Source organism: Brachionichthys hirsutus, chromosome 17 (assembly GCF_040956055.1).
Source record: "Brachionichthys hirsutus isolate HB-005 chromosome 17, CSIRO-AGI_Bhir_v1, whole genome shotgun sequence".
Lineage (NCBI taxonomy): Eukaryota > Metazoa > Chordata > Actinopteri > Lophiiformes > Brachionichthyidae > Brachionichthys > Brachionichthys hirsutus.
The window spans coordinates 118,307-146,133 of NC_090913.1; the positions used below are offsets into that span (position 1 = coordinate 118,307).

General features: G+C 47.5%; 3 protein-coding genes across 7 annotated transcripts in view; 1 reads left to right on the forward strand and 2 right to left on the reverse strand.

Moving 5' to 3' along the window:
• The window catches only part of pi4k2b (phosphatidylinositol 4-kinase type 2 beta), a 31,026-nt gene extending 25,004 nt beyond the window's left edge, over positions 1 to 6,022 (forward strand). Inside the window, exons 8-11 of one of the 2 annotated variants that reach the window (XM_068750682.1) lie at positions 4,745 to 4,847; positions 5,335 to 5,468; positions 5,555 to 5,614; positions 5,692 to 6,022. In XM_068750682.1, coding sequence (XP_068606783.1) covers positions 4,745 to 4,847; positions 5,335 to 5,468; positions 5,555 to 5,614; positions 5,692 to 5,865 — 471 coding nt within the window. In that variant the 3' untranslated portion in view covers positions 5,866 to 6,022. The remainder of the gene's footprint in view (positions 1 to 4,744; positions 4,848 to 5,334; positions 5,469 to 5,554; positions 5,615 to 5,691) is intronic. The other variant, XM_068750683.1, reaches the window with a different exon arrangement.
• A 5,898-nt stretch (positions 6,023 to 11,920) lies between these two features.
• Positions 11,921 to 23,096, reverse strand: zfyve27 (zinc finger, FYVE domain containing 27). Of its 4 annotated transcripts, none has more exons than XR_011105898.1 (13): positions 22,579 to 23,096; positions 22,426 to 22,496; positions 22,155 to 22,341; positions 19,601 to 19,696; positions 15,497 to 15,609; positions 15,316 to 15,425; positions 15,139 to 15,210; positions 14,855 to 14,875; positions 13,385 to 13,526; positions 13,051 to 13,097; positions 12,747 to 12,828; positions 12,402 to 12,660; positions 11,921 to 12,320 (listed from the first exon to the last, which is right to left on the reverse strand). XR_011105898.1 is itself a non-coding variant. In XM_068750652.1 (13 exons), the coding sequence occupies exons 2-13, from the start codon at positions 22,773 to 22,775 to the stop codon at positions 12,590 to 12,592; spliced, it is 1,209 nt and encodes a 402-aa protein (XP_068606753.1). In that variant the 5' UTR covers positions 22,776 to 22,777; positions 22,886 to 23,096; the 3' UTR covers positions 11,921 to 12,589. The 4 variants fall into 4 exon arrangements, 3 of the variants coding, with proteins under 3 accessions (XP_068606753.1, XP_068606752.1, XP_068606754.1); XM_068750652.1 differs by having other exon boundaries at positions 11,921 to 12,660; positions 22,579 to 22,777; positions 22,886 to 23,096; XM_068750651.1 differs by having other exon boundaries at positions 11,921 to 12,660.
• Positions 23,097 to 24,560: 1,464 nt separating this feature from the next.
• Positions 24,561 to 26,570, reverse strand: LOC137906624 (zinc finger and SCAN domain-containing protein 2-like). Its single transcript, XM_068750912.1, has 3 exons — positions 26,122 to 26,570; positions 25,737 to 26,045; positions 24,561 to 25,093 (listed from the first exon to the last, which is right to left on the reverse strand). The coding sequence occupies exons 1-3, from the start codon at positions 26,522 to 26,524 to the stop codon at positions 24,561 to 24,563; spliced, it is 1,245 nt and encodes a 414-aa protein (XP_068607013.1). The 5' UTR covers positions 26,525 to 26,570.
• Between the last annotated feature and the right edge of the window lie 1,257 nt (positions 26,571 to 27,827).

Here is a 27,827-nt window from a genome sequence, read left to right on the forward strand (position 1 = left end):
ATTAATAAGCCAATGTTATTATATTAATAAACCAATGGTTATGTTATATTAATAAACCAATGTTATTATATTAATAAACCAATGGTTATATTAATAAACCAATGGTTATGTTATATTAATAAACCAATGTTATTATATTAATAAACCAATGGTTATGTTATATTAATAAACCAATGTTATTATATTAATAAACCAATGTTATATTAATAAACCAATGGTTATGTTATATTAATAAACCAGTGTTATTATATTAATAAACCAATGGTTATGTTATATTAATAAACCAATGGTTATGTTATATTAATAAACCAGTGTTATTATATTAATAAACCAATGGTTATGTTATATTAATAAACCAATGTTATTATATTAATAAACCAATGTTATTATATTAATAAACCAATGTTATTATATTAATAAACCAATGTTATTATATTAATAAACCAATGTTATTATATTAATAAACCAATGGTTATGTTATATTAATAAACCAATGGTTATATTATATGAATAAACCAAAGGTTATGTTATATTAATAAACCAATGTTATTATATTAATAAACCAATGGTTAATGGTTATATTAATAAACCAATGGTTATGTTATATTAATAAACCAATGTTATTATATTAATAAACCAATGGTTTAATGGTTATATTAATAAACCAATGGTTATGTTATATTAATAAACCAATGTTATTATATTAATAAACCAATGTTATTATATTAATAAACCAATGGTTTAATGGTTACATTAATAAACCAATGGTTATGTTATATTAATAAACCAATGTTATTATATTAATAAACCAATGTTATTATATTAATAAACCAATGTTATATTAATAAACCAATGGTTATGTTATATTAATAAGCCAATGTTATTATATTAATAAACCAATGTTATTATATTAATAAACCAATGGTTATGTTATATTAATAAGCCAATGTTATTATATTAATAAACCAATGGTTATGTTATATTAATAAACCAATGGTTATGTTATATTAATAAACCAATGTTATTATATTAATAAACCAATGGTTATGTTATATTAATAAACCAATGTTATTATATTAATAAACCAATGTTATATTAATAAACCAATGGTTATGTTATATTAATAAACCAGTGTTATTATATTAATAAACCAATGGTTATGTTATATTAATAAACCAATGTTATTATATTAATAAACCAATGTTATTATATTAATAAACCTATGTTATTATATTAATAAACCAATGTTATTATATTAATAAACCAATGGTTATGTTATATTAATAAACCAATGTTATTATATTAATAAACCAATGTTATTATATTATAAACCAATGTTATTATATTAATAAACCAATGGTTTAATGGTTATATTAATAAACCAATGTTATTATATTAATAAACCAATGGCTTAATGGTTATATTAATAAACCAATGTTATTATATTAATAAACCAATGGTTTAATGGTTATATCAATAAACCAATGGTTATGTTATATTAATAAGCCAATGTTATTATATTAATGAACCAATGGTTTAATGGTTATATTAATAAACCAATGTTATTATATTAATAAACCAATGGTTTAATGGTTATATTGATAAACCAATGGTTATGTTATATTAATAAACCAATGTTATTATATTAATAAACCAATGTTATTATATTAATAAACCAATGTTATTATATTAATAAACCAATGGTTTAATGGTTATATTGATAAACCAATGGTTATGTTATATTAATAAGCCAATGTTATTATATTAATAAACCAATGGTTTAATGGTTATATTAATAAACCAATGTTATTATATTAATAAACCAATGTTATTATATTAATAAACCAATGGTTTAATGGTTATATTAATAAACCAATGTTATTATATTAATAAACCAATGGTTTAATGGTTATATCAATAAACCAATGGTTATGTTATATTAATAAACCAATGGTTATGTTATATTAATAAACCAATGGTTATGTTATATTAATAAACCAGTGTTATTATATTAATAAACCAATGGTTATGTTATATTAATAAACCAATGTTATTATATTAATAAACCAATGTTATTATATTAATAAACCAATGTTATTATATTAATAAACCAATGTTATTATATTAATAAACCAATGTTATTATATTAATAAACCAATGTTATTATATTAATAAACCAATGTTATTATATTAATAAACCAATGGTTTAATGGTTATATTGATAAACCAATGTTATTATATTAATAAACCAATGGTTTAATGGTTATATCAATAAACCAATGGTTATGTTATATTAATAAGCCAATGTTATTATATTAATAAACCAATGTTATTATATTAATAAACCAATGGTTTAATGGTTATATTAATAAACCAATGTTATTATATTAATAAACCAATGGTTTAATGGTTATATTGATAAACCAATGGTTATGTTATATTAATAAACCAATTTTATTATATTAATAAACCAATGGTTTAATGGTTATGTTATATTAATAAGCCAATGTTATTATATTAATAAACCAATGTTATTATATTAATAAACCAATGGTTTAATGGTTATATTAATAAACCAATGTTATTATATTAATAAACCAATGGTTTAATGGTTATATCAATAAACCAATGGTTATGTTATATTAATAAGCCAATGTTATTATATTAATAAACCAATGTTATTATATTAATAAACCAATGGTTTAATGGTTATATTGATAAAAGACCAATGGTTATGTTATATTAATAAGCCAATGTTATTATATTAATAAGCCAATGTTATTATATTAATAAACCAATGTTATTATATTAATAAACCAATGGTTTAATGGTTATATTAATAAACCAATGTTATTATATTAATAAACCAATGGTTATGTTATATTAATAAGCCAATGTTATTATATTAATAAACCAATGGTTATGTTATATTAATAAACCAATGTTATTATATTAATAAACCAATGGTTATATTAATAAACCAATGGTTATGTTATATTAATAAACCAATGTTATTATATTAATAAACCAATGGTTATGTTATATTAATAAACCAATGTTATTATATTAATAAACCAATGTTATATTAATAAACCAATGGTTATGTTATATTAATAAACCAGTGTTATTATATTAATAAACCAATGGTTATGTTATATTAATAAACCAATGGTTATGTTATATTAATAAACCAGTGTTATTATATTAATAAACCAATGGTTATGTTATATTAATAAACCAATGTTATTATATTAATAAACCAATGTTATTATATTAATAAACCAATGTTATTATATCAATAAACCAATGTTATTATATTAATAAACCAATGGTTATGTTATATTAATAAACCAATGGTTATATTATATGAATAAACCAAAGGTTATGTTATATTAATAAACCAATGTTATTATATTAATAAACCAATGGTTAATGGTTATATTAATAAACCAATGGTTATGTTATATTAATAAACCAATGTTATTATATTAATAAACCAATGTTATTATATTAATAAACCAATGGTTTAATGGTTATATTAATAAACCAATGGTTATGTTATATTAATAAACCAATGTTATTATATTAATAAACCAATGTTATTATATTAATAAACCAATGGTTTAATGGTTACATTAATAAACCAATGGTTATGTTATATTAATAAACCAATGTTATTATATTAATAAACCAATGTTATTATATTAATAAACCAATGTTATTATATTAATAAACCAATGGTTATGTTATATTAATAAACCAATGGTTATGTTATATTAATAAACCACTGTTATTATATTAATAAACCAATGGTTGTTATATTAATAAACCAATGTTATTATATTAATAAACCAATGGTTATGTTATATTAATAAACCAATGTTATTATATTAATAAACCAATGGTTATGTTATATTAATAAACCAATGGTTATGTTATATTAATAAACCAATGTTATTATATTAATAAACCAATGTTATTATATTAATAAACCAATGGTTATGTTATATTAATAAACCAATGGTTATATTATATGAATAAACCAATGTTATTATATTAATAAACCAATGGTTTAATGGTTATATTAATAAACCAATGGTTATGTTATATTAATAAACCAATGTTATTATATTAATAAACCAATGGTTTAATGGTTATATTAATAAACCAATGGTTATGTTATATTAATAAACCAATGGTTGTTATATTAATAAACCAATGTTATTATATTGATAAACCAATGATTTAATGGTTATTATATTATCCGTATGTGAATACGTTTTATTCCTTTGTACTAAATAGCCTTGGGCTCTAAGGCTTAGAGCCACTAACAAGCAAGCGGTAGACATTCCAGCGATCTGATTGGCTGTCGCTTCTGTCCGTCGTATTGTTATCCAATCATTGAACGCTGATGTTTTGATCCTAACGGAGAGACGGTCTGCCTCCGTGGTGCAGCGGGCAGCAAAACGACACCAACCGCAACGATCGAGTTTAAAAACAGACGAGGACGAATCGTTTCCGTATCCGGTCGGAGTGAAAAAAGTAATATTATTACTCAAAATGAAAAAGTAACAAGTTACACTACTCGTTACTGGGGAAAAAGTAATATAATTAAAGTTACAGTTACTTTAGTTACTTTCCCAACACTGGTGGCTACACAGGTAAACAAGCACCTCAGCATCAGAACAAACCCACAATCATGGCCGTTGGTCGTTGATCGGTCTGATTGGCTGTAACTCTGCAGGATGCAGGCTGGACAGAGAACGGCTCCGATTCCTGCATCAAGATAGCGGCGATCGACAACGGCCTGGCCTTCCCCTTCAAGCACCCGGACGAGTGGCGGGCCTGTACGCTGCGCCGCCCACCCCCTGTCCCGTCTGCCCCGTCTGCCCCGTCTGCCCCGTCTGTCCCGTCTGCCCCGTCTGCCCCGTCTGCCCCGTCTGCCCCGTCTGTCCCGTCTGTCCCGTCTGTCCCGTCTGCCCCGTCTGTCCCGTCTGCCCCGTCTGTCCCGTCTGCCCCGTCTGTCCCGTCTGTCCCGTCTGTCCCGTCTGCCCCGTCTGCCCCGTCTGCCCCGTCTGCCCCGTCTGCCCCGTCTGCCCCGTCTGCCCCGTCTGTCCCGTCTGTCCCGTCTGTCCCGTCTGCCCCGTCTGTCCCGTCTGCCCCGTCTGTCCCGTCTGCCCCGTCTGTCCCGTCTGCCCCGTCTGCCCCGTCTGTCCCGTCTGCCCCGTCTGTCCCGTCTGTTACACAACATGAACACATTGAAGTCCCGGTCTGCCGGCTGAGCCTTCGCTGCTGCAGGTAAAGGCTGTTTCATGTCCTCTGTCCCGTCATCAGACCCGTTCCACTGGGCGTGGCTCCCTCAGGCTAAGGTGGCCTTCTCCCAGGGTACTCGAGACCTTGTGCTGTCCCGCCTGTCTGACATGAATTTTGTGCAGGACCTTTGTGAGGACCTCTACGAGATGTTCAAGGTAGGCGACGGCCGAACGCCGAGGAGTGGCTGGCAGGCGTCGGAGCCGCTGACGCTTGTCCTCTGACGCTTGTCCTCTCTCCCCAGACAGACAAAGGCTTCGATAGGACCGTGTTTGAGAGACAGATGTCTGTGATGAGAGGACAGGTGACTTACCTCGGTCCTCCTCTCTGAGCGTGCTCCCGTCGCTCCTTGTCTTCATACGTGCTGACCTGTGCTTGTAGGTGTTGAACCTGAGCCAGGCCCTGAAGGACGGGAGGAGCCCCATCCAGCTGGTGCAGATGCCCCGGGTGGTGGTGGAGCACAGCCGCTCGGGCAGCCAGGGGCGAGTGGTCGCCCTCGGCAACGCCTTCACACAAACCTTCCACTGCAAGCGTCCCTTTTTCTCCTCCTGGTAATCGGGGGGGGGGGGAGACCGCCACAGATCCCAGAGACGTGGGGACTGCTTGTGGTTACCGTGGCAACTTGATGGAATCTGCTTGTTTAGTTTTAGTGTCTTCAAACGTCACTGCTGCCAAAACCTGTTTGTTGAATGAAGACTTGGAGACCTCAAAAAACTTGAATATAAAGTCTGGGGGGGGGGGATTATTCTCTGAATGTAGTCAGGGTCTGTACTGATCCTCCGGGGGGGGGGGGGGTTATCTTCTGTATTGATTCTCCGGGGGGGGATTATCCTCTACTGATCCTCCGGGGGGGGGGGGGGGGGGTTCTGTATTGACCCTCCTTAACATTTCAATACGAGGCTTTTGAAGTAACGATGAATGTATTTGTTGTCTCTCCTTTATGACATCAAGGATGAACGCATTCATGCTCAATGTTTTCTCACGCAGCTTAACATTGTTTTGTAACTAAACATTGAGGAAACAATAAAATCTGAATCGTTGCTATGGAAATGAGGTCTGTGCAGCTGTGATGCAACAGTATTTATTCATCTGTAGCATCAGAAGCATCAAACGACAATTAGGATTAAAGACAGTCTTTTGCATCTGAAAACGCTGCCGGTACAGGAAGACTCTTCCTCTTCCTCATCCTCATCCTCATCTCTAACTCCTGCTGTAGATGCATCATCACACAGGTAAAGTGGGCGGTCCACTTCGTCCTCTAATCACTGGGCAGAGCAACGTTTATCTGACTCCATCAGCGGTGCATGAAGGAGCTCGCTGGGCTCCGGGGGCGAGTACTGCTACACTGGACTTCAGTCCAGACCCCCGTTGGCCCGGCCTGCCTGGGCGGGGCCACGTTGCTGGACCGGAGGTGGCTGACGCTTGTCTTTCTCCCTCACATCGTAGACTCAACGCCCGATTACAAATGGCTGTAGGAGGTTGTTCTAAAGTGGGTCGAATGACTGGGATGTGGTTGTTGAGACGCGTGAGGTCATCGAGCGGTGTCCCCCGACACGGAGCTACTCCCCGAGCTGGAGTCACTGGAGGCTGGTGGCGAGGAGTTAGGGAGCCGCGGCGGCTAACGGAGCAGAAGCGTTAGGATACGGCACGCAGACCTCTGGGGGCGTAGATCTTCTCACGAGCCTATCTTCTTCAACACCTAAAGCACACAACAGGAAAGGTTAGCGCCCTCAAGTCATTGTCCAGTCTGTCCAGATGCATGGACATCATCGGTGGCACCGTCTCATAACGCGTCTCCATGCAGAGGAAGACGAGGTACGCTGTGGAGCAGGCCAGACACCCCTCCAGGTAGGACAGGCCTCCGATCTTCTCTGCTTCAGCGTCTTCACGGTGTCCTCAAGCAATCTGCAGATGGACACAGAGACACCAGAGGACACTTCATTAGAGTCAAACCGTCCATGGCGGCGTTCCTGAAACCACTGGCACCATTGGGGGGGGGCTGTTGGTCCGGGGTTAAAAACATCCTGGGACTTTCTGCTTCCTCCCACCCATCACAGCTAACTTTAAGGAGGAGGTGGGACACAGTCATCAGTTTATCACATGAAAGACAGACAACCAATCACAGTGACTCTGATGCAGGTTTTTGGAGCTGAAGAACTGCACGAACCCACGCAGACACAGGGAGAACCTTCAAACAGAACCACCCCAGAACCTCAGTCGGATCAGGACCCAGCACTGATGATAATGTGGAAGCTGTGACGTCACAAGAGGAAAAACTATCCAACATACGTGAGTGAAGGAATCCATGTTCAGAGGAACGCCCACAACGCTATGACCCCCCCTCCCCCGTTACACTCCCCCCTCTGCAGCACGGCGTGATGTCATCGGCCTGCTGGCCGGAGATGTTAAACAGACATCCTCCTATGACCCAAACTAGTGTGTGGCTCCGCCCCCTCACCCTGTCGTCCAGCTCGCTGGGGAACCTGACCAGGAACCTGCAGGTGGTTCCGTCGTCTAGTCCCTCTGGACGAACTGACTCTCAACTCCTGCAGATTGTGGAACTGTGAAGTCCAACACACACACACACACACACAGAGACAACCACACACACACAGAGACAACCACACACACAAACAGACACACACACACAGAGACAAACAGACACACACGAGGTGAAACCCCCCCCCCACCCCCGACGGAGGTCTCATTCATCAGCAACAAGCAATCAAGAGCAATCGATGTGATTCAGTGATCACTGTGGGCGCAAAATCCAGAGACAACCACACACACAAACAGACACACACAAACAGACACACACAAACAGACACACACACACAGACACACACACACAGAGACAACCACACACACAAACAGACACACACACACAGAGACAACCACACACACAAACAGACACACACAAACAGACACACACACAGAGACAACCACACACACAAACAGACACACACACAAACAAACACACTCCCGTTCCATTGACATGGGTGTCCTGTGACGATGAGGAGCAGGTTTGGTATATCCAGATGTCCTGGACCGGGAAGGGGACCGGAACTGGGAGGCAGAACGCCCAACTGTTATTAAAAAGCTAGGAATGACGGGGAAGGATCCTTTGGAACCCGGTTCATACCGACCTAAAAGTTTACTCAATGCTGACTATAAAATCCAGCAAAAGTCTTGGCAACACGCATGGAAGATATACTTCCTACCGTCATATGTCGGGACCAGACTGGGTTGAATATGAATATATCTATTAGATAGAATGTTAGGGTACAAGTACAGTCACACAGTAGCATGTATTACAGTACAAGTACAGTCACACAGTAGCATGTATTACAGTACAAGTAGAGTCACACAGTAGCATGTATTACAGTACAAGTACAGTCAAACATCCTGTCTAAGAGGAGCATTTCTAAAAAGCCCTTGCGGTCTTGTTTCCGTTGAAAGTCCTTCGTACATAAATCATCCACAATTAACAATAAAAATAAAACTAATATTAAATTACTCAATTGATTCAACTTAACATTAGAAAAACAAAAATAAAATGATTTTACACCGCCAGTGCAAACTAACAATCTAAAATAAATTACACCACTGATGCAAAATGACAATGAATGACAATAAATAACTTACATAAATTACAATAAATTACAATAAATTACAAAGGCAATTAATATGTGCAACGTAGGTGGACAAAAAAAGGGGGGAGGGGGGAGGGGGGTTGATCCGGAGAGAGTCGTGATGACTATCTCCGTTTCTCACTTTTTTGATCACCTTAGTTGCCATACTATCGCCAGACAGGTATTTGTCAAGAACACAGCCCAAATAGGTAATCTCTTCTTTGCTGGAGATGACTGTATTATCGACTGTGACCTTGAAATCATTAACATTTATCTCACGTAGAGAGTGTTTAGACCCAAAAAGAATAGATTCTGTTTTACCAAGATGTAGTGACAGTTTGTTATCAGTAAGCCAAGTACGGATTCTGGTGACCTCAGAGCTGAGAGCTTCCTCAACCTGCACTTTGTCCTCTCCCGAAATCAGGAGTGCTGAGTCATCAGCAAACAGGAACAATTTGCAGTTACAGGCAGCATTCATGTCGTTAATGTATAGGAGGAACAGTAATGGTCCTAGAATGCTGCCTTGAGGAACCCCACAGCTCACCGGGAGGGACGAGGACGAGGTTCCGTTTATGTCCACCATTTGTTCTCGTCCCTCAAGGTACGATTTCACTCAGTTTGTTGATGTGCTATCAAAACCAATCGCCCCTGGTTCACAAAAGACGTATACGTAGAATAATGAATATTATTTATACCCAAGACACAGATAAACAAACTCAAGAGTTGCTGCTCTCCCTGATGCAGAGAAAGCCTTTGACAGGGTCGAGTGGGATTATCTCTTCTCGTCCCTGTTAAAATTTGGATTCGGTCCCAAGCGACTTTGAGTTTTTAGAAAAGCGCTATATAAATAAAAAGTATTATTATTATTATTAACTTTGTATCTCTAATCAAACTGTTATATGTTCAACCACAAGCGTCTGTACAAACTAATCATGGAGATTCATCTTATTTCTCTCTAGGACGTTCAACAAGGCAGGGCTGCCCCCTATCACCCTTACGTTTTGCTTTAGCAATTGAGCCTCTAGCCATTGCATTAAGAACATCTGAAGGATATGCTGGTATTACAAGGGGAAAGACCGAACACAAGGTATCATTGTATGCTGACGACCTGTTGTTATATGTGTCAAACACTAAGGAATCTCTTCCGAAAGTAATGTCAGTTTTAAAAGATTTTGGAATAATATCAGGATATAAAATATTTTTTTCCAAGGGTATCATCTTTTTAATTACTAGCCCAACCCAAGAATCTAACCAAGTCCTTACATCTTATCCATTTACAATCTCAAACAGTTTTAAGTATTTAGGGATCAACTTCACCAAAGAATTTTCCAGGCTTTTCAAACATAATTTCTCAAAGCTGTGTGAACAAACGACTCACAACTTGGACAAATGGAGCACCCTCCCGGTTTCTCTGGCAGGAAGAATTAACATAGTAAGAATGAACATTCTTCCTAAATTTCTGTTTTTATTCCAATGCATACCATTTTACATCACCAAAGCCTTCTTCACAAAATTGGACAGCTTAATATCTCGTTTTAGTTGGAATAAAAAGACTCCAGGATCAAAAAGTATATTTTGCAAAGACCAAAGGAACTGGGAGGAATGGGATTGCCTTGTTTGAGATTGAACTATTGGTCGTGTAATATCCGAGCTTTGTCTTTCTGGTGCGATTCGCAGGGGGCTGACTGGGTAGAGATGGAGAATCAGAGTTGCAATTCTACCTCATTACAAGCATTGCTTTATGCCTCCTTGAAAAATAATAAACCCAAAGTCAAGAGTCTTGTGGTTTCACATTCAGTTAAGATTTGGCATCAAATTAGGAGACATTTTAATTGGCAGGAGATCTCAACATTGACCCCGATCACACTTAATCATGAGTTTGGTCCAGAACTCAGTAAGGTCTCATTTCATCGATGGAGAGCCAAAGGGATACATTCCATGCAGGATTTGTATGTTAGTGGAAAATTCGCAACCTTTGAGCAATTAAGAGAGAAATACAAAATTGAAAATATGGACTTTTTCAAATATTTACCAATTCGTAGCTTTGTTAAAGCAAAACTCTGGTTTCCCCTCTCGGCCCCCTGACTCCGAGATGACCACTGTACTCTCAAAAGACCCGCTGAAAAAAGGTTCAATTTCTAAAATACATAACAAAATATCAGACAAAGAATATATTCCTTCACTCGATCCTCTAAAGGAGGCCTGGCAACAGGATATCGGGATAAACATCACTGCCTCTCACTGGACTGCAGCTCAGGTCAACGTCCACTCATCTTCAGTTTGTGCTCGGCACAGACTACACCTCTCTAAAGTGCGGCTCTCCAAAATGTTTCCAGGGGTGAACACCGCTTGTGACCGGTGTGGCCGAGAGCAGGCGTTCTGGAAGTGTCCTGACATAACGCCTTATTGGGCCAAGATATTTAACATGTTGTCGAACATTTGTCATTTGGAGTTCCCTCAGCCTTGACTAATCTCTCAAACAGGCAAAAAACGGTTATTAAATTTGTTACAGTGTTGTCTAGGAGATTGATCCTATTAAACTGGAAACAAAAAAAACCTCCGTCCTACTTAAATCTCTTAAATGATGTAATGAAGCACGTTCAATTGGAGAAGATTAAATTCAAACTGAAACGGAGGGTAGATGACTTTTATTTGACGTGGGATACTTTTTTGGAGTACTTCAGCAAAAAGAAACAGAAATAAACATACAAATGCATAGGTATGACTACCTTGACCCCCCCACCCCTTTTTTTTTTTACTTGTCTCTTTTTCTCTCTCCATTGTTGGTGTTAGTTTTTATTTTAATTATCTATGTGCGTGTGTATGGATACGTGTACATTGTATGTGTATGAGTATTTGTACATGCTGTACTTCGATGTTTTATGTGTTCATAAGAAACTAAAATATATTTGAAAAAAATAGTAATCTAGGAATGACTGTTTAAGCCAAAAAGACGGGAGCGACCAGGAGATGCTAGTTACCTAAAATCAGCAGTTTATTTCTGAAACAGCACATCAGCCATGAAATAAAGACCACACATATACAGACGGTTATTATATATATAGATATATTATATATATATAGCAGAACACTTACAATCATTGTGCCTGAATCAAGAAGAAATCTAGTTCACCACGGACATCCTGGTTTTGGGTTCTGATGACACGTTTCAACAGCATGAATGATGCAGTCAGAGGAAAAGCCCGCCTCCCGCAGCCTCAACCAATGAGGCGCTTTGATCAGCACGAACAGTTCACTTCACTCCGGATGTGACAACGTTTATTACGTTTGATTGATCGTATCGCTGATTCCCTTCGGCCTCTGAGTCAGTGCACAATCTGGCAATCAAAGCCAAATACTGAGCTGATTAGGTCTGCCCTCAAGCCCCCCTGCACCCTGATCCACCCTGATCCACCCTGATCCACCCTGATCCTGGCCTCCAGCCTGCACGCTCTGCACCTCCGTCTGCGCAGCAAAGGGGTTTGAAGAGGTCCGCTCCTCCTCAAGAGTTCAAACGTGGAACATGGAATGCCAGAGTAGAAGTTCTATATCAACAAGCTGAGGAAGGGGACAACTGGGGGGTGGAGGTCCAGCAGAGCTCAGGACAGACGCAGCTGGACACCAGGACAATGGACCTACCGTCCGTCTCACTGCAGCTTGACGAGGGAGGAATTACAGGCAGCGCAGACGAACACGGTCTCCCTCTGGGCCTCTGGAGCTAAACAAGCATCGAGAAGACCACTACGTTGTGATGTCACGTACTGCAAGGACAAGCCCAGCACAATCCAGACTCCGCCCCCTCACCTGTGGCCCCCATGCAGGACCTCAGCACCTTGAAGGAACAGCACCGAGAACAAAAGCTGTTGCCACAGTTACTGCAGCTTCTCTGAAACAAGAAGACAACGTGATGAACTTCTGTCAGTCTGCCCCAGGGCAGCTGTATCTGCCCCGGGGCAGCTGTGGCTAGTAGCTTACCACCACCAAGTATGGCGTGAATGAATAATGCACAATGTGAAGCGTCTTTGGGTGCCCAGAAAAAGCGCTCTATAAAATCAAACAAGCAAACGTGACGGTGATCCTTCCGTCCTTTCATGGCTGTCAGTCTCACCCTCTTCTTCAGCACAGAGAAGACGGCGCCGCAGCTGGAACAGTTTCCTGGGATGAAACAGAAAGATTCAAGGTCAGAATCAGAGCCGGTCTGAGTCTCCGCCCATCACGCTAACAACAGGAAACTAATGAATACGTCAGAGTAATATCCGAGTCCAGTATGGAAGCGATCCAAGACGTCTTCAGTCCAACGGGCCGCCTGCTGGTGACCCAGTGGTACTGGTGCAGACACTGGACAGGCGTGATCGGAGCGCCCGACTTCAACAGCACATACACAGAGGAAGAGGCGGGCCCTGCTCTGTGTCTCCGCCCACCTGGCGGTGTGTTTGACTGACCCGTGCCGGTGGTCGGGTAGCGTTTACGCAGCTTCTCCGTCAGCTTGGACACCTTGCTGCGTATTGGTTCGTTTCGGCTTAAAAGTCCGTTTTCAGAACCGGTGTCGTACTCTGGAGCTCCGAGAGGCCCGTCATCATCCTCCTGAGGAAGAGGAAGGAGGCACAGAGAGATGAAGGTCTCATGCAGTTGATAAAAGCCATTCCAGGTCCTTTTGATGAAGAGCGTGATGTAAGAGAAACACGGGTCGGGGTAGTGATGAAGGCTGGACAGTACGCGGAAGGTCCAGCCCTGTCCTCAACCTCCAGCTGAAGACGGGAACCACGGCAGCAAGGTAACAACCGGCCTGAGGACAGGACCAGTTCTGTCCAGGACTCCCAACAGCTGAAGAAGACCTTTGCATCATGCCACCTGATGGAGAGGAGCTTAAGGAGACCATCCCTGAGGCTGAAGGCCCACCCAGATGTCCAAACAGACCAACTACCGTAATTCCCGGTGTACAAGCCGCTACTTTTTTCCAATATTTTGAACCTTGCGGTTTATGCAACGACGCGGCAAATTTACGTATATTTTCCCACTTTCTTTACGAGCCGTGTTTCGTTAAAGCCTATTTATTTTTGTTACAAAATTAACGCCCGCCCGCCCGGAGGGAAAGCCCCTCTTGCGGTAGCTGGGGAGATCCGCGAGAAGGGCCCGGCGCTCGTCCAGAGTCGCCGCCGCCGGACCGCCGTACCCGGTCCCCGCCGCCTGTCCGCCATCCGCTACGCGGCGTCGGACGCGCCGCCCCGCGGGGAAGGAACCCACCCCCTCGACCTCCCGGGCGTCCCCACCCCTGCCGCACCACGCTCCCGCGGACGGAGGATGAGGGGCACGGGGGCAAGGGGGACGGGGACACCCCGCCAGGCGGGCGCGCGCGCCGCCTCCGACGGGCGGAGAGGGGAGGGCGACGGGGCGACTGCTCCCCCAGCCGCGGCTCGAGCCCAGCCCCGCTTCGCACCCCAGCCCGACCGACCCAGCCCCTAGAGCCAATCCTTATCCCGAAGTTACGGGTCTGATTTGCCGACTTCCCTTATTCTAACATGCCAGAGGCTGTTCACCTTGGAGACCTGCTGCGGATATCGTTACGAGCCGTGTTCCGTTAAATATCATTTGTCTCAATGCACTTGCGGCTTACGAATATGTGCGGCTTATTTTAGTACAAAATATATATATTTTTTAATTCAGTGGGTGCGGCTTTTTCACAGGTGCGCATAATAGTTCAGCAATTACGGTATTCAGAATCTCACGAGGCCGGGTGCTGTAGGACCCAGACCTTCCCTGAGAGTGTGGTGCATGGACCATCTTCTGGGTATTCAGAGCACACAGGGAGGGGCATCCTAGAGACGCCAGCATGTCCTTACAACCCCGCCCCCCAGGTGTTCTTCATGTCAGTGCTATCTGTGGCTATGCTAGCTTCTTCTGGCAACACTCACCTGCAGGGACACCGAATGCTCCTGAGTTCAGACGACAGCAGAGGAGAAAGGAGGCAACAGACAAACGTCATGAGAACCACGGGAGGTCCCACAGCTGTTTGAGACATTCAATCAAAGAGGAACAGGAACAGCGGAAAGCTCTGCAGGTCTACAAAAACCTCCTGGAGCCTAGGGCCAACACCCTGGAGGAGACGTGACCTTCACAAGACAAGCTGTCCATCACACCTGTGATCATTAATCAATCCATACACACACAAAGAAACAGATGGAGATGGAGTGTTGACCTCAATGGCATCTTTAAACTCATCATCAGGCTCCGCCTCCTCCGCTTCCTCCACACTACCTGGAGACAAGTCCTGTCACCATTCATGCACACACACACACACACACAGAATTAGATGCTGCAGCATTCAAACCCACATGCCGTTCACACTGTTCTCAATCAGGCCCCCTGTTCTTACCTCCACACTCGGTGTGGGGGTCCGGTCCAACAGGTTGCCCTGCTCCTGTTCCTCATCCTGTGAGTCCTGGACCTGGCCCATGTAGAGTGACTTCATTATGCCTGACAGAACTGGAGCAGCAGGAGAAGCAACATGTAACTGCAAGCCGAGCCACTGCTTCTTCCAAATGAGTCAGACTCACCTCTGCAGAAGTCCCTGTTCCACAGGAAGATGGCGCTGTTGAGTCCAGCAAGCGCCCAGCCCACAGGCACCAAGTAGAGCAGGCACACCATTGTTAACAGGCCTCCATAAAACCTGGAGGAACATCATGCAGGTCACCGCACACAGATTCAGATCAGAACAACAACACTGAACTGCTAATGCTAACCGCTACAGACAAAGGGCTCTAATGCTGAGGGCCGCTAAGGACGAATGCTGCTAATGCTAACCGCTACGGACGAAGGGCTCTAATGCTGAGGGCCGCTAAGGACGAAGGGCTCTAATGCTGAGGGCCGCTAATGACAAATGCTGCTAATGCTAACCGCTACGGACGAAGGGCTCTAATGCTGAGGGCCTCTAAGGACGAAGGGCTCTAATGCTGAGGGCCTCTAAGGACGAAGGGCTCTAATGCTGAGGGCCGCTAAGGACGAAGGGCTCTAATGCTGAGGGCCGCTAATGACAAATGCTGCTAATGCTAACCGCTACGGACGAAGGGCTCTAATGCTGAGGGCCTCTAAGGACGAAGGGCTCTAATGCTGAGGGCCTCTAAGGATGAAGGGCTCTAATGCTGAGGGCCTCTAAGGACGAAGGGCTCTGATGCTGAGGGCCGCTAAGGACAAAGGGCTCTGATGCTGAGGGCCGCTAAGGACAAAGGGCTCTGATGCTGAGGGCCGCTAAGGACGAAGGGCTCTGATGCCGAGGGCCGCTAAGGACAAAGGGCTCTGATGCTGAGGGCCTCTAAGGACGATGGGCTCTAATGCTGAGGGCCGCTAAGGACGAAGGGCTCTAATGCTGAGGGCCGCTAATGACAAATGCTGCTAATGCTAACCGCTACGGACGAAGGGCTCTAATGCTGAGGGCCGCTAATGACAAATGCTGCTAATGCTAACCGCTACGGACGAAGGGCTCTAATGCTGAGGGCCGCTAAGGACGAAGGGCTCTGATGCTGAGGGCCGCTAAGGACGAAGGGCTCTGATGCTGAGGGCCTCTAAGGACGAAGGGCTCTAATGCTGAGGGCCGCTAAGGACGAAGGGCTCTAATGCTGAGGGCCGCTAATGACAAATGCTGCTAATGCTAACCGCTACGGACGAAGGGCTCTAATGCTGAGGGCCTCTAAGGACGAAGGGCTCTAATGCTGAGGGCCTCTAAGGATGAAGGGCTCTAATGCTGAGGGCCCCTAAGGACGAAGGGCTCTAATGCTGAGGGCCTCTAAGGACGAAGGGCTCTAATGCTGAGGGCCTCTAAGGACGAAGGGCTCCGATGCTGAGGGCCGCTAAGGACGAAGGGCTCTGATGCTGAGGGTCACTAAGGACGAAGGGCTCTGATGCTGAGGGTCGCTAAGGACGAAGGGCTCTGATGCTGAGGGCCGCTAAGGACGAAGGGCTCTAATGCTGAGGGCCGCTAAGGACAAAGGGCTCTGATGCTGAGGGCCTCTAAGGACAAAGGGCTCTAATGCTGAGGGCCGCTAAGGATGAAGGGCTCTAATGCTGAGGGCCTCTAAGGACGAAGGGCTCTAATGCTGAGGGCCTCTAAGGACGAAGGGCTCTGATGCTGAGGGCCTCTAAGGACGAAGGGCTCTGATGCTGAGGGCCGCTAAGGACAAAGGGCTCTGATGCTGAGGGCCGCTAAGGACAAAGGGCTCTGATGCTGAGGGCCGCTAAGGACGAAGGGCTCTGATGCTGAGGGCCGCTAAGGACGAAGGGCTCTGATGCCGAGGGCCGCTAAGGACAAAGGGCTCTGATGCTGAGGGCCTCTAAGGACGAAGGGCTCTAATGCTGAGGGCCTCTAAGGATGAAGGGCTCTAATGCTGAGGGCCTCTAAGGACGAAGGGCTCTAATGCTGAGGGCCTCTAAGGACGAAGGGCTCTGATGCTGAGGGCCGCTAAGGACGAAGGGCTCTGATGCTGAGGGCCTCTAAGGACGAAGGGCTCTAATGCTGAGGGCCGCTAAGGACGAAGGGCTCTGATGCTGAGGGCCTCTAAGGACGAAGGGCTCTAATGCTGAGGGCCGCTCAGGATGAAGGGCTCTAATGCTGAGGGCCTCTAAGGACGAAGGGCTCTAATGCTGAGGGCCTCTAAGGACGAAGGGCTCTAATGCTGAGGGCCTCTAAGGACGAAGGGCTCTGATGCTGAGGGCCGCTAAGGACAAAGGGCTCTGATGCTGAGGGCCGCTAAGGACAAAGGGCTCTGATGCTGAGGGCCGCTAAGGACGAAGGGCTCTGATGCTGAGGGCCGCTAAGGACGAAGGGCTCTGATGCTGAGGGCCGCTAAGGACGAAGGGCTCTGATGCTGAGGGCCGCTAAGGACGAAGGGCTCTGATGCTGAGGGCCGCTAAGGACGAAGGGCTCTGATGCTGAGGGCCGCTAAGGACGAAGGGCTCTAATGCTGAGGGCCGCTAAGGACGAAGGGCTCTGATGCTGAGGGCCTCTAAGGACGAAGGGCTCTGATGCCGAGGGCCGCTAAGGACGAAGGGCTCTAATGCTGAGGGCCGCTAATGACAAATGCTGCTAATGCTAACCGCTACGGACGAAGGGGTCTGATGCTGAGGGCCGCTAAGGACGAAGGGCTCTAATGCTGAGGGCCGCTAATGACAAATGCTGCTAATGCTAACCGCTACGGACGAAGGGGTCTGATGCTGAGGGCCTCTAAGGACGAAGGGCTCTGATGCTGAGGGCCGCTAAGGACAAAGGGCTCTGATGCTGAGGGCCTCTAAGGACGAAGGGCTCTAATGCTGAGGGCCGCTAAGGACGAAGGGCTCTGATGCTGAGGGCCGCTAAGGACGAAGGGCTCTGATGCTGAGGGCCGCTAAGGACGAAGGGCTCTAATGCTGAGGGCCGCTAAGGACGAAGGGCTCTGATGCTGAGGGCCTCTAAGGACGAAGGGCTCTAATGCTGAGGGCCGCTAAGGACGAAGGGCTCTGATGCTGAGGGCCGCTAAGGACGAAGGGCTCTAATGCTGAGGGCCGCTAATGACAAATGCTGCTAATGCTAACCGCTACGGACGAAGGGGTCTGATGCTGAGGGCCGCTAAGGACGAAGGGCTCTGATGCTGAGGGCCGCTAAGGACAAAGGGCTCTGATGCTGAGGGCCTCTAAGGACGAAGGGCTCTAATGCTGAGGGCCGCTAAGGACGAAGGGCTCTAATGCTGAGGGCCGCTAATGACAAATGCTGCTAATGCTAACCGCTACGGACGAAGGGGTCTGATGCTGAGGGCCGCTAAGGACGAAGGGCTCTAATGCTGAGGGCCGCTAATGACAAATGCTGCTAATGCTAACCGCTACGGACGAAGGGCTCTGATGCCGAGGGTCGCTAAGGACGAAGGGCTCTGATGCCGAGGGCCGCTAAGGACAAAGGGCTCTGATGCTGAGGGCCTCTAAGGACGAAGGGCTCTAATGCTGAGGGCCTCTAAGGGCGAAGGGCTCTAATGCTGAGGGCCTCTAAGGACGAAGGGCTCGAATGCTGAGGGCCTTTAAGGACGAAGGGCTCCAATGCTGAGGGCCTTTAAGGACGAAGGCCTCTAATGCTGAGGGTCGCTAAGGACGAAGGGCTCTAATGCTGAGGGCCGCTAAGGACGAAGGGCTCTGATGCCGAGGGCCGCTAAGGACGAAGGGCTCTGATGCTGAGGGCCGCTAAGGACGAAGGGCTCTGATGCCGAGGGCCGCTAAGGACGAAGGGCTCTAATGCTGAGGGCCGCTAAGGACGAAGGGCTCTGATGCTGAGGGCCGCTAAGGACGAAGGGCTCTAATGCTGAGGGCCGCTAAGGACGAAGGGCTCTGATGCTGAGGGCCGCTAAGGACGAAGGGCTCTGATGCTGAGGGCCTCTAAGGACGAAGGGCTCTGATGCCGAGGGCCTCTAAGGACGAAGGGCTCTAATGCTGAGGGCCGCTAAGGACGAAGGGCTCTGATGCTGAGGGCCGCTAAGGACGAAGGGCTCTGATGCCGAGGGCCTCTAAGGACGAAGGGCTCTAATGCTGAGGGCCTCTAAGGACGAAGGGCTCTAATGCTGAGGGCCGCTAAGGACGAAGGGCTCTAATGCTGAGGGCCGCTAAGCATGAAGGCTGCTCAGCTGATTGTGTTTGTGTGTGTGGACCTGGAGGACTTGTCGTGGTCCTCCCAGTACAGGACCTTGTAGAGGGTCTCTGCTGACATGCAGATCGACAGCAGCAGCTCATCCATGCGCTTCAATCTGGTGATGAAAGAAGGACTTAGATCCCACCCCCAAATTCATTCATTCATTCATTCATTCATTGTCCAACCGCTTTGTCCGTTACCGGGTCACGGGCCAAGCTGGAGCCAGGGGCACACCCTGGACAAGCCGCCAGGTCATCACAGGGCAACACAGAGATAAACAATCAGCCACACACACACCTACGGGCAATCTAGGGTCACCAATTCACCTAAGCTGCATGTTTTTAGTGGTGGGAGGAACCCGGAGAACCCTGAGAGAACCCACTCAGACACAGGGAGAACCCAGAGAGAACCCACGCAGACACGGGGAGAACCCACGCAGACATGGGGAGAACCCAGAGAGAACCCACAGACACGGGGAGAACCCGGAGAGAACCCACACAGACACGGGGAGAACCCAGAGAGAACCCACGCAGACACAGGGAGAACCCGGAGAGAACCCACGCAGACAAGGGGAGAACCCACGCAGACATGGGGAGAACCCAGAGAGAACCCACGCAGACACGGGAGAACCCATAGAACCCACGCAGACACGGGGAGAACCCAGAGAGAACCCACACAGACACGGGGAGAACCCAGAGAGAACCCACGCAGACACGGGGAGAACCCAGAGAGAACCCACGCAGACAAGGGGAGAACCCACGCAGACATGGGGAAAACCCACGCAGACACGGGAGAACCCAGAGAGAACCCACGCAGACACGGGGAGAACCCAGAGAACCCGCGCAGACACGGGGAGAACCCGGAGAGAACCCACGCAGACACGGGGAGAACCCGGAGAGAATCCACGCAGACACGGGGAGAACCCAGAGAGAACCCACGCAGACACAGGGAGAACCCAGAGAGAACCCACGCAGACACGGGGAGAACCCAGAGAGAACCCACGCAGACATGGGGAGAACCCAGAGAGAACCCACGCAGACACGGGAGAACCCAGAGAGAACCCACGCAGACACGGGAGAACCCAGAGAGAACCCACACAGACAAGGGGAGAACCCACGCAGACATGGGGAGAACCCAGGGAGAACCCACGCAGACACGGGAGAACCCATAGAGAACCCACGCAGACATGGGGAGGACCCACGCAGACACGGGAGAACCCAGAGAGAACCCACACAGACACAGGGAGAACCCAGAGAGAACCCACGCAGACACGGGGAGAACCCAGAGAACACGCGCAGACACGGGGAGAACCCGGAGAGAACCCACGCAGACACGGGGAGAACCCGGAGAGAACACACGCAGACACGGAGAGAATCCACGCAGACACGGGGAGAACCCGGAGAGAACCCACGCAGACACGGGGAGAACCCACGCAGACACGGGGAGAACCGGGAGAGAACCCACGCAGACACGGGGAGAACCCAGAGAGAATCCACGCAGACACGGGGAGAACCCAGAGAGAACCCACGCAGACACGGGAGAACCCAGAGAGAACCCACGCAGACACGGGGAGAACCCAGAGAGAATCCACAGAGACACGGGGAGAACCCACACAGACACGGGGAGAACCCACGCAGACACGGGGAGAACCCAGAGAGAACCCACGCAGACACAGAGAGAACCCACCCAGACACGGGGAGAACCCGGGGAGAACCCACGCAGACACGGGAGAACCCGGAGAGAACCCACGCAGACACAGAGAGAACCCGGAGAGAACCCACGCAGACACGGGAGAACCCGGAGAGAACCCACGCAGACACAGAGAGAACCCGGAGAGAACCCACGCAGACACGGGAGAACCCGGAGAGAACCCACGCAGACACGGGAGAACCCGGAGAGAACCCACGCAGACACAGAGAGAACCCGGAGAGAACCCACGCAGACACGGGAGAACCCGGAGAGAACCCACGCAGACACGGGAGAACCCAGAGAGAACCCACGCAGACAAGGGGAGAACCCACGCAGACATGGGGAGAACCCAGAGAACCCACGCAGACACGGGGAGAACCCAGAGAGAACCCACGCAGACACAGAGAGAACCCGGAGAGAACCCACGCAGACACGGGAGAACCCGGAGAGAACCCACCCAGACACAGAGAGAACATGCAAACTTCCAGATGTCAGTCGAAAATATAATTTTTTTACATTAAATCCATTCAAAAATCATCTAAAAATAAACATCAACTCTGATTCACTTTGACTTTTCATGGTTTGTATAAAGATACCAGAACAATGTAGAACCTTCTGGTGCTGATCCAGATCACCATGTGGACGGTGTAGATCCAGTTAGGGGGGATGAGCTGCTTGGGGGAGGTCTGTGCTCTCTGAGGGCTCGTCTAGTTTATTGGGTTTACGCTCCGTTTTAACTCAACATTAATGGCATCACAAAGACGTGGAACACTTCAAGGTAACATTTCAACATTCCATCCTTCCAAATGTGACGACTTGCTTTCATCCTCTTTTTTTTTAATTGATTAGATACGTCTATTTATGAATGCAACACGTCCTCTTACAAGTCTTTGACCTCCAGCATGGCCTCCTGTTTGGTGAGATGAACGCTCTGCAGGTCTTTGCGCAGCACAGCATGGTAACTCCTCTTCTGCAGCTCAGCTTCCGAGGCTCTGACCCCACACCTGTCCTGCAGGTAACCCAGGGCAGCAGGCACACACAGGAGCATCACACCTAAAGTGAACCATCCCACTGATACCAGGGAGGAAGATCAGAAATGACTGAAATGTCTTTCACAACACGCAGCAAAAGTTGCTGGACCAATGCTAATCCTACCTCCATTAAGGGTGCAGAAGAAGACGTTCAGGAAGACGCAGACGAGCAGAGACGATAGGGGCGTCCTCCACCTGCGGGCGGCAAACAGGAAGTCACCGATGGTCAGGCTGAGAGCCCCTCCTCCACCTGATGCTCAAAAACAGGCTTACGCACCCAAGAAGGAACCGGGTCAGCTCGGCTGCGTCTGTAACCGGTTCTAGAAACAGCGCCAGTCTCTTATAGGACACCACCATGTTGAACAGGTCCAAGTCTCGGGGGCACTCGGGGACCTCTTTGGATGGGGTGTGCGCCAGCTCCGCGGCCTCCCCGGGACACTGAAGGGGCTCCTGGGACGGCCCATGCATTGTCATTCCTAAAGCGGGCCGGAACCAGAGGATACAACGCAGACAGACGTCACGTCCGGCCGGCCGGAGAGGCGCTTTCACTGCTCTGATATAAACAACAAACACATCGTTCCTACAACGCTACGTGAACCGGGACGGACACGGTCCCGTCTTCAGTGCCCGACAGCACCGCGAGCAGCGACCCAGTCCGGCGGAACCGGCTAACAGAGACGCGGCGTCCTACGTCATCCGTCAGAAATGAGAAGAGGAGTACCGAGTGTCCCGTCCGTTAGCCAGCGACCCCCGCCGACGTCACAGCTCGGTAGCTCGAGCTCCGGGATCCGAGATCGTTCACTTCCGCCTTCAGTACAGGCCGAATAGTTGATAACAGAAAAGGGCCAAGTACAATCGATCACAGAGCTGGATGATCCTTGGCCCAATTAGATTTTTGCTAACGTTAAATTTTGAGTAGACAAATCAATATTAAAGTCAAGTCAAAGTATTTTTTCGATTATAATTTTAACATCAGACTACACAGGAGGGACAAAATGAAATATATCAATCAACAGTAATTCAGCGGGAAATTAATTAGAAAAGACAAGCTAACAGTGGATTTATTTATTTTCCAAACACGGAGGACATGATAGGATCAAACTATCCTCCGGTGGTCATGGGACTAAACACATCCTGACACTTTGGTGAAAGGAATGGGTTCACTGAGAGCCAGCACACGCATGCGTGCACACGCACACACACACCCATGCTGATCTCAGGAGATCCCACTGCTGCTGCGGCTCTGAAAGCATCTCCCGGCGGGGCTCACGCTGATTTGCATGCAGAAAGGGGGAAACAATCACAATCATGTTAAGCACAGCGAGCGTTTCATCTCAACCCGGGATGCTGCGCTCCCGAGCGTCTAAAGAACGAGCATCAACGGCACGAGTCGTTTGCTCCGTTGACGTGCAGAGCTTGAGGCGCTCTTCGTTCCGGAGAGGCGGTGAAACTAATTTGCGGTGCTACGGTTTAGCACATAACCGGACTTTGTTCCACGTCTTCCTGGTGGAACCCGAACCGCTGCCAGATGGAGCCAAATCCTCAATGAACGGGATAGTAACTCTTAAACTCGCCTGGGCTCATAACTTTCATTCGCTCTCTCCCCAACACAAAAACACGCATGCGTGCAGGGAAGATTTCCGGTTGGGCGGGGGGAGTGTGCCGGTCGGTTGCACCAGCAGAGAGAGAGACTTACCGGAATGGATTAAAACATTTACGTTAACACTCGACGGTCACGCTATGAATATTTCCTACATGCCATGTGGAACACGCGATAATCGAGCACATCCAACACACATCTTCTGCTCCATCCCTGCCCTTTGTGATAGTAAACAATCCCTCATCAGAATCTGGGTCCAGATGACGAGCCGGGTCACCGCCGGTTCCAGCGGATTCTTCCTCGTCCCAAATATAAAAGCCCAACACAGGTGGCAACTCCACAACCATCAGGTTTCCATGGTTGCATGTATGTTATGGTGTGGGCCTTCTCACGATTTTATTATGTTCGCATAATGACAATAAAGCATCTGGAATCTTTGGTAGAGCCCAACAAAGCTTACATCCTTATTCTCATTTGCATACTGTTGATTTCTCACAAACAAGATAAACGAGACTTCTTTGAAGAAGAAACCAAGGACTGATGTTAGCCAGTTAGCATTAGCCAAGTGTGAAGCACCTCACTGCTAACTGGAAACGCCGCCGCTGGGACGCGTGCTCCTCTTTAACGTTCATCTAACGAAGGTGCTGGAGAGACCCGGTCTACTGGAGCTGCAGGCTGTGTGACCGCTGGTGGAATTTAAGCCCCCCACAGTTCCTGAAGGACTTCCCACACTGTCCGCAGACGTAAGGCTTCTCCCCGGTGTGGATCCGGAAGTGCCTCGTCAGCGCCCCAGAGTGACGGAAACACTTGGAGCAGACGGAGCAGGTGTAGGGCCTCTCTCCTGTGTGGATGCGGAGGTGGGTCTTCAAGTTCTCCATGCGGTTGAACTCTCGGTTGCACACCGTGCAGCGGAACGGGCTGCACCCCGGCGGGTACAGCTGCAGTTTGGGCCTCCCACTTCCCGCCACAGGCTGCTGGTAGCACTTCTGCTGGCACTGACTCTGGTGCCGCCGGAGCAAGCTGGGCAGCTGGAACGTCTGGCCGCAGTACTTGCAGGCGTAGGTGTGACCGAAGCCTCGGGCGGGTCGTAGAAGAACATCACAGACCTCTAGAGGCGCTTCCGATGGCTCTGAGGAGAGAGACGAAGGATCTGTGGGCGGGGAGTGGGCGGTGATTCGGTTTCCAGGGTGGGCTGGGAGGCAGAGAAGAAAACCACAGTGAGAATCAGCCGGGAAATTTAAAAGCATCAGCAGAGTGATGGAGAGAGTGTGGAAAGGAGGTGAAGAATCGTGTGCAGGCAGGCTGGAACGGGGGAGGAGAGTATCAGGTGTGCTCTGTGATAGGACGAAGGGACAGGTCTACAAGACAGTGGTGAGGACAGCCATGATGGACGGCTTAGAGACAGTGGTGAGGACAGCTTAGAGACAGTGGTGAGGACAGCCATGATGGAGGCTTAGAGACAGTGGTGAGGACAGCCATGATGGAGGCTTAGAGACAGTGGTGAGGAAAGCTTAGAGACAGTGGTGAGGACAGCCATAATGGACGGCTTAGAGACAGTGGTGAGGACAGCCATGATAGACGGCTCAGAGACAGTGGTGAGGACAGCCATGATGGACGGCTCAGAGACAGTGGTGAGGACAGCCATGTTAGACGGCTCAGAGACAGTGGTGAGGACAGCCATGATGGACGGCGGTAGTGAGGGAGGACGATGCAAAGGACAGGGTGAAGTGGAGAACATTGGGTTGCTATGGCAACCCCTCACGAGACAAGCAGAGAGTACAGTAGGAGTTACAACTTAATGCCGTTTAGAATCATGATGTGGTGAATGAGCCGACCAGAGCGGGGGCTCTGACCCCGAGGCATCCTGCTGGGGGCCGGGGCCGGGGGGCCGCTGGAGTCCTGGTTCTGAAGGTCCAGCGTCTCTGGTTTCCACTCCAGCAGCATTTTGGAGGCCAAGAACAGACACTCTGAGTTAAAGTGCTCCTCCTTGATGTCCTCCTTGATGTCCTCCTCGATGTCCTCCTCGATGTCCTCCTCGATGTCCTCCCGCTTCACCGCAGCCTTCATCGCTGAGCTCTCGTCATCCTCACTGGGAGGGGGCAGCGGCTGGGCCACGCCCACACGGGACGCTGCTCCAACGACTCCTGTTCAGAGAAGAGAACACCTGAGCACAGTACAACAGCAACGGCAGCAGGCCACGCCCCTCCTCTGAATACACACCGGCGGTCGCTGCGTCACGGGCCGGCCCACAGCCACCGCTCCTCCCCGGGAGCGGAGCAGCTTCACGGACAAGTTGCGTCTTCGCTTCCGTTCCGCCAGGAGGCGGATGTGTGCCCCCTGTCCACGCACGCGCCACGACGGTGTCCGCGTGTTGCTGCGTGCGTGCGGAGCTCCTCAGAAGCTCGGCTCTCCGCAGCCGCCGCTTCAGGGACTCGTTCTCCTGACGCAGCGCTTCATGGCCGCGTCGCGTCGCCTGACGCACCAGCGTCATCACCTCCTGAGCTGCGAGCTCCACCGCCGCGTTGAACGCTCCGCGTATCGCTGCTAGCAGCTCCTCCTGCAGACCCGGGGGGGGCTCCGGGGGGGCCTCCGACCCAGACTGGCAACAAAGCTGCGACTCCATGGCGTAAAACGGCACTTCAACCGCGGCGAGCTTCTTCTACTACTGTTAGCACCGCTTCTTCTTCTTCTACTGTTAGAACCGCTTCTTCTTCTACTACTAGAACCGCTTCTTCTTCTACTGTTAGCACCGCTTCTTCTTCTACTGTTAGCACCGCTTCTTCTTCTACTGTTAGCACCGCTTCTTCTACTACTGTTAGCACCGCTTCTTCTTCTACTGTTAGCACCGCTTCTTCTACTACTGTTAGCACCGCTTCTTCTTCTACTGTTAGCACCGCTTCTTCTTCTACTGTTAGCACCGCTTCTTCTACTACTGTTAGCACCGCTTCTTCTACTGTTAACACCGCTTCTTCTTCTACTGTTAGCACCGCTTCTTCTACTACTGTTAGCACCGCTTCTTCTACTGTTAACACCGCTTCTTCTTCTACTGTTAGCACCGCTTCTTCTACTGTTAACACCGCTTCTTCTTCTACTGTTAGCACCGCTTCTTCTTCTACTGTTAGCACCGCTTCTTCTACTACTGTTAGCACCGCTTCTTCTTCTACTGTTAGCACCGCTTCTTCTTCTACTGTTAGCACCGCTTCTTCTACTGTTAACACCGCTTCTTCTTCTACTGTTAGCACCGCTTCTTCTTCTACTGTTAGCACCGCTTCTTCTACTACTGTTAGCACCGCTTCTTCTTCTACTGTTAGCACCGCTTCTTCTACTGTTAACACCGCTTCTTCTTCTACTGTTAGCACCGCTTCTTCTACTACTGTTAGCACCGCTTCTTCTTCTACTGTTAGCACCGCTTCTTCTTCTACTGTTAGCACCGCTTCTTCTACTGTTAACACCGCTTCTTCTTCTACTGTTAGCACCGCTTCTTCTACTACTGTTAGCACCGCTTCTTCTTCTACTGTTAGCACCGCTTCTTCTACTACTGTTAGCACCGCTTCTTCTACTACTGTTAGCACCGCTTCTTCTTCGTAGATGGGCAAACTTTTGCGCGCCTTAGCGTCGCCTTCTGGACGTTATGTTTAGGGATTGGACGATATTTGCTCAATCATATAATTCATTTCATTTCATTTTCTCACCGCTTATTCCGCTATCGGGTCACGGGCCAAGCTGGAGCCAATCCCAGCAGTCAATGTGCGAGAGGCAGGGTACACCCTGGACAAGCCGCCAGTTCATCGCAGGGCAACACAGAGACAGACAACCAGCCACACACACACTCACACCTACGGACAATTTAGGGTCACCAATCAGCCTAGGCTGCATGTTTTTGGTGGTGGGAGGAAGCCGGAGAACCCGGAGAGAACCCACGCAGG